The sequence below is a fragment of the Arvicola amphibius genome, chromosome 12 (assembly GCF_903992535.2).
Source record: "Arvicola amphibius chromosome 12, mArvAmp1.2, whole genome shotgun sequence".
Lineage (NCBI taxonomy): Eukaryota > Metazoa > Chordata > Mammalia > Rodentia > Cricetidae > Arvicola > Arvicola amphibius.
This window is the reverse complement of record NC_052058.2, coordinates 153,751,738-153,762,547: the sequence shown is the minus strand read 5'-3', so window position 1 is coordinate 153,762,547 and position 10,810 is coordinate 153,751,738. Positions and strand designations below refer to the sequence as shown.

The window sequence follows — 10,810 nt, the reverse complement described above, 5'->3', positions numbered from 1 at the left end:
ATTAAAAGTGACACAGGTTATTAAGAATACCATTAAGGATATTTCAATAATGAAGTTAGACGTGCTAATTTTATGATAAGAAATCCTTCATGTTGCTATAAAATTATTATGTAATATCAGAAATAACAGAATTGATTTTTGACCAGACTGCATTTGTTCCTTAAGTGGGGACCATCCTAAATAAGGCAACTGAGACTACAGAAAAAAAATTTAAAATAATGGCAGTGACCTCATGCACATTAGCTTATAGCCCTTTGATGTGTTTAAGAAGGAACAGCAATTATAGACATCCTTTTCCTTTTTTAACAGAAAGGTCAGGGCACAAAGCTCAGAAGTACTAATTCAGGAGGGAGTGACACACTCTGTTAAGGAGCGTGAAGCGCAGGCTGGAGCGGGGCTGGGCTTTTGCTAGCTAGCATGCAGCTGACTGGAGCTTTTGAAAGGCAGCTGCTCTCTGAGGAAGTGGTCTCTCAGGTGAGGTGACTGAGAACAAACTCAGGAGCTCAGGTGAAGTCCATGGGAGGACATCCTCGGATCACGGCACATGACGGAAGCCTGGCCAATGTGAGCTGAGTAGTGTTCAGGGCGCTGGGTGCAGCCCTCCCCCCTCCCCACCCATGGGGTCTGCCCAACAAACAGTGCTAGCACCCAGGGCCACCCTGCCCTCAGCACACCTCTCACGGCTGAGGGTGGTGGTAACAACTCTCCACAATGCAATCACCTCTAACCCTGAACCAGCATCAACTAAATTAAAGAAACACTTTTGAAAGTAGTTCTCTGATGCCTTTAAAATATATAGACCAGGTTTATTATTGAAAGTGAACCCACATAGATAATTTATCAAAATGAGATTTTCCTAAATTATACCCTTGATAATACCTGTTAGTTCATTAAAAAGAAAAGGCCCCACCACCAGCCATAGCTACTTCTTTTTAGCTACTTGTTCTTGCTGAGCGTTCTCTGCTTTTCTGCATGTTCTACAATCTTTTCTTCCACATAGAGACCCTTCCGCTTCCGCACTGCGTTCATGTACTTCCGGGCCTGGTTCTCAGAATCCGCCTTCTCCCCAAAGTGCAGGTACTCCTCCTCAGTGGTTGGCACCCAGAAGGGGTCACTGGGAATGACCTTATAGAGAGAAGGAGACAGGATAGGCCAGGTGAGGCAGATGTTAAATTCTGTCAGTATCTGGCTAAGGAAACAACTTCAGCAAAGGGCATTTCATCTTCCTAGGAAGGGACACATAAAAATATGAAGAATCACGGGGGCTGTGACAGAATGGGGCAGATTCAATAAACTTATAACATCTGTTATTCTTCTTACAGAGCCATTTCACAAGACAAGCAAGACAAAAGCGGCTTCATCTTTAATGAAAATGGGAGCATTATCCTGACTAGGATGTATCCAAGTATGTCTATTAATTGTGCCTTTCCCTAACGACCAATTTATGTGAACATGGTCTTGCTTTATGTTTCTGGAGTCCGTCATATAACCCATGATGGATCAGAAATCACTAAGAAGCTGAAGGTGACCTCGGATCCTCCTAAGCCCTGTCATCGCGTCTGGTTTATGTGGCATTGAGGACTGAGCCCAGGACTTTATGTGTAATGGGTTCCTTTTAGCTGGAAGCTCCACCTGAGGTTGGCTGTTTGTTCCCTAGAGGCTCCTGGGGCTGCAGTCTGTATGTACGGATGTCTTCCCCTGGGGACCTCCTTAGGGCCTGGCTGCAACGCTCCCATGGTGTGTGCTGAGGTCTGACCTGCTCTGGGTCTCTCACATCCATCACTCTCGCACCTGTGTGGACATCCTGATGCTACCAGCACCGAGCTCAACAGAACTCAAACCTAGGAGAGATGGAGTAAGAACAGTCCAGTCCAGTTTGGGACTACAGAAAGAGCTCTCTAGACCACAGAGCAGAGACTGCCATCAGACTGAGGGGAAGGGCGCTTCTCCCCCACTGGTTCACAAAGAACATGACTGCCCAGAGCTCAATCCTCAGATCAATTTTTCCACCTCAACAGTCAGAGATGTACATCACCTTCTAACTAACAGGAAGGACCCAAGTGAGTGTTGTTGCCCAGTCACGATACAGATACAGACACCTAAGTGTGCACAAACACACACACATACACACATGACACACATTCATTAAGATATGCATGTATACACATACATGTGTACACACACTCCTAGAGGGAAAGCTTTAGGGGCTCCATTTCATTTGGGTTCAGCAGGTGAGAATCACCACACCCAAAATAACCTCGGGGGAGCTCTTTTGGTCCTGCCTTCTTCAGCAGCCTCGCCAGGGGTAACTTAGGGATCAAGCGGTGGATCTCGGGGTCAGGCTGACACGCATGTGTAACAGCGCTGTACATGCCGAGAGCACTTTCCCTGGTGTCTGCTATTAGCTCCTTTTCTTCCCCTTTCGCGGAAGGCTAAAACTTAGAAAGAAATTATGAGACTGCTGACTTCAAAGGCTTCCTCGTGGAAAATGCCTGCAATTTATTTTCTCCATTTTCTGAAGCACTTTCTCTCAAAAGCTCTTGATTGTAAATTATATGGTATGCCAGAACAAAAATGTAAAAAATCCTTGGAGTGAGAAGGCAGATCTCAACAACCATGTTATTTTAAACCGAAATGTGTGTGTATGTGTGTGTGTGTGTGTGTGTGCGTGTGTGTATGTGTGTGTGGGGGGGTATACTAGATCAGTGACATTTAATTACGATGCAGTTTTAAAGACTTGCAGAGATTTGAAGCGTTGGGAAGCAGGACCATGGCAGGTGGTAAGATAAGAACAGAAGGAAGGGATTACAACCAGTATAGAAGTTTCCCTGACAAAATTTTTCTCTAAAATTACTTATTAGGAGCCTTGTTTTTAATAACTGTCTGCAGCTGAGCCAGACACTAGGGCTCTCAAATATTACTAAGAGCCTAAGTTTAATTCACACTCAAAAAAGGGAAACACTCTGAGACACAAAGATAGTGAGATTCACCATGGCTGCTGTGTAAGGAATCTCACCTACTGGTAAACCTTGTTCTTATATGGTGTCCATCCTCTTTCTATAGTGACTGATAGGGAACATGGCCACATGGGCTTTGGAGGGTGCAGAGATACTTTTGTAAGAGCTAGACACACCTCAAAAAATTTTATCTTAATTATTTAACTCTTTTTGAAAGCAGCTATACCCGGGTGAACTGGTTAAGCTATACTCTAATACAATTGTATTTACTCCAACAGACTATGGGCAGCATTTTGTGGACTCCTGACCTAGTCAAAGACATTTCCCAGCTTCGTTAGAAATGGTTATATGATTGGTTCTGGGTGATGGGACATAGATAAAGTAAAATGAGCAAATTCCAATGTGTATTATAGGGGGAGGAATGGGTCCCTTCCTCAGCCCCAGCCCTACTGGCTGGGACGCAGGTGTGACCATCAAGGAAAGTCAGGATAAGCCTGGGTGTCACTCTGAGCCATATGCCAGTTCTGCACTGGCTTCTCAGACAGGAGGGAGAAATACCCTCTGTCTGCGTGGTCACTGTATTTTGGGATGTCCCTCTGTTAGGGTAGTCTTTTCCCTTCATCTCCATGACACACCTGCCAATTAGAAAAAGAAGAAAAACTTTCTGTGCGTGTGCATGTGCGCGCGTGTGTGTGCGTGTGTGTGTATGTGCATGCTTGTGCACATGTGCTGCATGCATTTGAATGTGCAGAGGCATGGGTACAAATGTGTACACAGAAGCCAGAGGAAGATGCCTGGTGTCTTCGCTAGGCTGGATGGCCACGAGCCAGACTTTGCCTGTCTTCTCCTCCCAGTCCTGGGATTACAGACATTTACAGGCACAAGTGCTTTTTCACACTGGAGCTGGAGGTTTGAGTTCAAGTTCTCATGTTTGCTCAGCAAGCTTTTTTACCCTGGGAGCCTTCTGCCCAGACCCAGTCATAACAATTTAGAGGTTCCAAAAAATCACTTTCAAAGAAAGACTCAGTATAATATTTTGGGAGTGGGGTGGGGCAGGCTTGGTGGTGTAAACAGTAACTTTATTAACAGAGCAGAGGCGTAGTGGCAGGAGGATCAGGGATTCAAGACTAGCTACAGCTACATAACGAGTTCAAAGCCAACCTGAGAAACTTACTTTGTGTCTCCCTCCTTCCACAAGCTTTCAAAACAAAAATAGAACACATGATGTATCACTCATCTGATGGCGAAGTCAGTGTAACGGCTCCAAACGCTTACTTCCAAGCTCTGTTTATAGACAGTCCCAGGCACTATGTGCCTAACATGCTGTGCTCAGATCAGAGACAATATAACCCAGTTTTCTGTGCCAGTGTGGGCCAAGGCCACCCTCGTGAGGTTGACGACTGTCGCCTGTGATGTCAGAGGCCTGAGTTCTGAAAGCTGTTTAGCAAGGGCAGCACCAATGAGGCCAGTGTGCACCTCTCAAGGTCACTACGCAGAAGCAGAACCACCTCACTCCATTATAAATAACGCTTAGCTGCGCTGCCCCGTCTTCACTGCCTGGCCAGCAGGACCCCAGGAACACTGCAGAGGGTTCCCGAGCTCCAGGCACTGACACTTTAAATCGACTTCTCTCTTATTGCTTTGTGTTTTATGTAAAAACTGAGTGTCAAAACCCAAACTGAAAAAGTTAGATTTTGGGTAAATGGGAAATGACTATCTAGAAGCTGAGAGTTAACAGTGACTTAAATATTTTAGGGTTGTTTTCTCCACAATGAGATACAGAGATGAAGGTTATCTGATAAAAAGGCAATGAAGGAAACCACCAAAATGTCATTTAGTATTCAAAAATGCAAAAATCCAAGAGAAATGTCACAGGAAAGTCACTGTTAAAACACAGTCTGTACTAACTAAAGAACGCAGCTAAGTCAGAACATCCAGCTTGTTCCTATCTAGTGTTCAGGATCTTATGTTTTCTAGGGGAAAGCAGACAGCCCAGGGCTTTGGACTGGAAACTGCATCCACACCAATCCAGGTGACAGGGACCGCTGGATTAAAATCACATGTGCCCTGTCCAAAGCCAGCTTCTCCAGGGACATCACTGAGGACATCTCAGTGTCTTTACTTTGCTGGCTTACATGACTATAAATCTCACGTAAAAAGGGAGGTTTTACTCAATTATTTTTAGTCTTCATCAAGAGTCTAGATTTAAGCTCTCTGTTCAAAGGTCCTAGAGACCCTTAAAGTCATCAGGCCAGAGAAAGTGAGAGAGAGGATGGTAAAAAGGAAATCCTCTTCCCAGCAGTGAGGCCTGCAACATGGAGCTTGAGCGGAGGTTTCGACATGAATTATCTTAGAAGTGACATCTTGGCGCTTTGTCCAAATAAGTGGCAGAATCAATATCCACAAGTGAGCCTAGCTGACAGTAGTATCGCTTCCTCCCAAGTTACAAACCGCCATGGAAGAAGTGAACTGGGGCTACTGGGTCTCCTCCAGACATGAGAATACTGCTTTTTAAAAACAACCTTTCTTCAGCTTTCATTTAAAAGATTTCTGTTTGTGACTTTATTTATATTTTATTTTTTTTCTTTTCAAGACAGGGTTTCTCTGTGTAGCCCTGACCATCCCAGAACTAGCTGTGCAGACCAGGCTGGTCTCGAACTCACAGAGATCTGCCTGTCTCTGCTGCAAGAGTGCTGGAGTTAAAGATGTGCACCCCACTGCCCAGCATGACTTTATATTTTTTTTCTTTTAGTTTTTCTTAGCTGGCCTATGTTTTCTCCGCTGGTTAATTGCTAATTTCCTTTAAGGACTCCTTCAGGAAGACTTACCTGACCCCTCCCACACACTCTGCATTCACAACCCCACAACCCACTCTTACCCACAGTGATTACAGACGGATTTGCTGCTCACTTGACCCCACATCTGTGGGTAGGGAAGGACTGTGATGAGCTACACCACTCCTCCCATCAAGCCACAGAATCCCAGTCCCCAGAATGACAGAGGACTAGAGACAAACTGCAGATGCTCCCCAAAGAGCGCCCCACCCCCCCCACCCCGACTCCAAATGCTGGAAGAATCTCTCCCCATCTTCCTACTCTCTAGGGAAGAGTCCTTCGGGATTCACTTTCAAAAAAGTTGTCATTTTTCTTTAGCCTTCTACACATCTGCAGCAGGAAGGAAATGGACTCACTGTTCTGTCTCTTCAACTTCACATTACAGAAAGAATGAGGCTGGTGCTGTCAGCCAGCTTTCACCTGCCCGTGCCTGGGCCGCCACCCCAGGGACCGCCTCTCACCTCCCAGTGGCTGAACACCAGCTGCGGGCTAGCCAGCCCACTGGTCCTCTTCCTGATTTCATCGGCAAAGCCGAAGCTTTCGGCCACAGGCAGCACGGCCTTGATGATGAACATGTCCGTCCCTTCCTTCATTTCCTCCTGCAGCACTCGACCCTCTCGCTTCGACAGCACGGCGTAGACTCGGCCTGCAAAACCGAAACACAGGCTCGTCGGCTGATCGTGCTGGACCCAAAGCCACAGTGATTCACACACCCAGGAAGGATACAGTAGTGGATTAGAACGTTCTGTTCTCACAATCCCGATTGACAAAACCATGAATACTTAAGTGCTAATTAAAAGGGCAACACTAGAAAAAAAAATTACATATAAAAGACAACAAGAGTCCCAACAATCCCCTGCCACCCCTGTGACAATTCCCACAATGACACCTAAGAACCACCTCTGGAATTACAAGCAGAGTTATTGCTGGGTATGAAATCCAATGAGAAGAATGTTACTGGAATCTTACAAACATTAAAATACATCAGTAATTATGAATATTCTTAATATGATGACCAAAACGGTGGCAAGAGACCATTTGAGTCAGCAACCAAGCGACTAGCAATGGCAGTTTTACACCAATCAAAGCCACATCTATGTAAACATCTACTCAATAATATTGAAGTGGCATTGAGCATGGGTATTTTATTCCCGAGATGGATTGTGCTTGGAATCTTTACTATCTGGTGACAGTCTCTAGTGTCACATACCAAGAGTCTTAGCAACTTCTCTGCCTGACAGTTACAATTTGCCTTGAGGTGAGATTCGGCCTTACACTCAGGAGGGACACACCTGCCCCTGGGAAGGGCATCCTGTACTGATGTCTATGGGTGCTCAGGGCATTCTTTCCACTAGCAAACAGAACAGACTGGGAGAAACAGAGACAAATGAAGCTAGCAGGCATGCTCACCTTTCCCCTGCAGCTGAAAAGGTCTTTTCATGGGAGGGTGATCCACGCGTGTGTGGGTGTGCAGCTGTAGTAGGCAGAGTGAAAGCCTACCCAGACTCCACACCGAGGTCTGACCTTCTGTCAGTACAAGGGGGTGTTGTCTATTTACCCATCTGTTTAACCCAGGAGCCAAGGGCTCAGAGCCTCACTACCTCACACCCGCCCCTGCAGACACCCTTGGATGCAGGTGATCAGGAAGGGGCAATGGAGACAAACGGCCTTGAGGACCCAGACAGCAACCCTTCTATTGGCTGCGGAAGGCACTATCTCTCCACTCGGCTGCTCACTCCGCCTACTCCCGCTATTCCTCCACATTTCTAAAGCCAGAGCTTCCAACTCAAATGCACTGGGCTCTACTAAACTGCTTCCTGGAGTTGGGTGCTAATGTTCGCGCTAACCAGCGTGCTTCTGAACCTCGCTCTCATGACCTCTCCGTGCTACTGGGCCCTCTGATGGGTGTGCCTCTGCCAAGCCCTCCTTCCACACCTGGCTCCTGAGCTACCACTGGTTATTTCTGTAATTCCTGCAGGTGCAACTTCCCTGTGAGCACTCTGTGAGGCCTCATACGCCTAGAGAAGCAATTCCCATGTCGTTGGTGTAGTGAGCTTATCTCAAGGAGGTTTCTAAGACTCAACCTACCTACGCTAGGCCTCTCCCCTGCCCCCACCCCAGCTTTGCAACACCCACTGCACATCACTGTGGAGCCAACTTCCTTCTAAACGTAAGCCCAAGTGTGAGAGGCAAACCAATCTCTAGGGACAACCCCTGCTCTGCTGTTAGTACTGGGAATGTCAGCCACAGAACAATGAATGGGACAGTGAGATGGAGGGCACTTGAGGGTCAGCAAACTTCACCTGATGAGTCAGGTAAACTCGGCATGTATTTCCTAAACCCTGCTTGCTCCTGGGCAGCCCCTTCTATCTTTGACAGCTAGACAAGCCTTGAGCCTAAAATCTGAAGGTCCCCCTGACGTTCTTACCTGCCGTCCTAGATTGACCATGGGGGACGCCTGTGGTCCCTCTTCTATTATAAGCCAGCCTTTCAGTCACCTGTCTAGTGCCCCATGACAGTCTGAATTTCCTGTTGTATCCCAGTCGCCTCCCTACCTGAGCCAATACGGCTTATTTACCTGTCTCTCACAATGTAGTATTTCAAGAACAGTCTATAAATGCTGAAAAAAAATCAGAAATAATCTCCATTCTGCTACAGTTTCTCTCTCTGCTACATAGCCCCCCCCCCACAAACCCCTTACCCTTACTCATGAACTAGTCATCTTCATCTTATTCTAAGACAAATATTCTATTTGTTATTAGTGCATATTTGAGTGTGCGTGTCTGAGTGTGTGTGCCCATCATGCTGTGTGCATGTGCCACAGCATTCACATGGTGGTCAGGGGACAACTTTCCAGAGTAGGTCCTCCCCCTTCTGCCTTGTTAAAGACAGGGTCTCTTTCTTGTTCTTCTGCTGTGTACACCAGGCTAACTGGCCCATGAGATTTTGGGGGTTCCAGTGTCTCCACCTCCACTCCCTCACAGGAGTGCTGGGATTACAGATGCTCACAATACTCATCTGGCTCTTGCATTTGTTCCAGGGACTGGTATTCAGATCCTAGGGCTTGTGGGTCAAGCTCTTATCTATCCACTGGGCTATCTTCCTGCCCCATGTTCTCAGAAAAACTAAGGTGGTCTATGAAAGTATAAGTTAGCATTAGGTGTAAGAAAGGGTAGGGAAACTGGGGCAAATGAGCCGTGATAAGGGCTAGTGATAAACTGTTGACTGCTGCTGCCCAGGCTGGCAATTCCTCCCCTCCAGGGGCTGAGACAACAGTTTGGATCAATACTTGTAATTGAAACTGAATGTAATTAATCATGTACTTCTGAGCCACTCAATTCCAATTCTACTAGAACTACATCCCAAAACTGAGGCATAGTAATGGATCACCAAAGAGAGGAAAACACTATAATAAAAATTTCCCTGGTCACTGGGCTCATGTGACAGCTGTGCCCAAAGCTTAGAAGCCTTCAGACGCCTTCTAACCTGTCACGGGGACGTCATCAAGGTAAGTGTAAACGTTTCGCTATCCCTTCCCTGGGACGGGGCAGCAGACCAGTCAGCCTTCTTCTTTTATGTGCATTCACAGCCCATGCTCTGCAGACAGCTCCACAACAAGACAGGAGAAGCAAAGCAGCAGCAACAACAAAACAGCTGGAAGGGCTGGCATCACGGCTCCACTGCATATCCGAGCTCCAGCCTGCACCTGGCCTGGTGGCTCATGGGACTTCAGCTCCTGCGATCGAGTGCAAGCTGTGTGCCTTCCCAGCCCAAATGAGCCACTCAGGGTCACAGCCTCCCACTCAGGGTCACAGCCCCTTCCCCTAGAATACATCACCTCAGTTCAACCCTGTACACACTCTTTTCAGATGCAGGACACTCGCGAACAGCATGTACTGCCTCAGATACTGAAAGTAAAGTCTCCTTTACCAGCTCCATGGCACTGTCTTTACAGCATTACAGAGTAACATGCGTGTTCTTCTAATGTGACAACTATGATTAATCTAGAACCTCTGGAGATGGGAAGCAAATATAGAAAAGAAAGTAGCTGTTCACAGCCTATTTCTCCTACAATAAACAAAGACGAATTTCCAAATGGAGGACGACAGGTCAGTCAATTATAGCACATCAAGTTCACAGATATTATGCAGAGGTTAAAACGAAAATTATGAGTAAGTGGCCAAAGAGAGGCATGCTTTAAAAAGAACGTAAGGTAAAAATACTTAACTGGTTGTACCATAAGGTCTTACCTATGCACGATGCTCCAAGGAAAGTGGAGACAATAGCCAAATGAGTAACAAGTCAGACAGAAAACAAAAGGCTGATTTCCAAGGACGATTTTGTCTTTTGCCATTTCTGTAACTGTTGGTAACACTCGTGTGCAACTTTCAGACACACACACAGACATACAGACACTGTGGATATTTTTTAAGTCTTACAAACAAGGTCACATAAAAGCTTTCTTCTGTTCCCGAGCTACCAGAATGTGGAATCAAGCAAATGTGCTAACGAGAAGGATGCGGTCAAGTTGAGCTGAAGCAAGCCGCAGACGCTCTGGGCTTGTGGGCGGCTTGCTCCTGCAAACACATTCAGCTGCAGGCTTAGCGGAAGTGGTCATGGCAAGCTGACCTAACCCTGGAAAGTCTTCAGGGACTCTCCATGCAGAGCTTCACGTTTGTACTGTCACCGTCAACTACCTACAGACGCAGAAGGCACAATCAAATCCAGAGGTGACGTGGAACTGGCAGCTAAGGACCCCAGTTCAATGGCACAGTTAACACGGTGTCACTATGAAGGGGTCTACCTGGCAGTGTCTGGGCTCAGAGAGCGCGCACTGAACAGTTCCCAAAGCCAATCAGGAGTGAGTACCAGCTCAGTAGCAGCCTTCTGGCCCATTTCAACATCCTATCCCTTTTGAAAGACCCGCCCTGTTTCCCATCCCACTAAACAACTGGGTTTTATTCTATTCACTTATTATTAAACTTTGTCTCCTTAACTCCTCTGTCAAGGCAAGAACCA

At 46.6% G+C, this 10,810-nt stretch overlaps 1 protein-coding gene across 2 annotated transcripts in view; it reads right to left on the bottom strand.

Moving 5' to 3' along the window:
- Positions 1–781: 781 nt before the first annotated feature.
- The window catches only part of Efl1 (elongation factor like GTPase 1), a 109,511-nt gene continuing 99,482 nt past the window's right edge, over positions 782–10,810 (bottom strand). For both annotated transcript variants that reach the window (XM_038313715.2, XM_038313717.2), the window contains 2 exons: positions 6,253–6,437; positions 782–1,125 (listed from right to left, as the gene is read on the bottom strand). In XM_038313715.2, the coding sequence (XP_038169643.1) occupies positions 937–1,125; positions 6,253–6,437 (374 nt within the window). In that variant the 3' untranslated portion in view covers positions 782–936. The remainder of the gene's footprint in view (positions 1,126–6,252; positions 6,438–10,810) is intronic.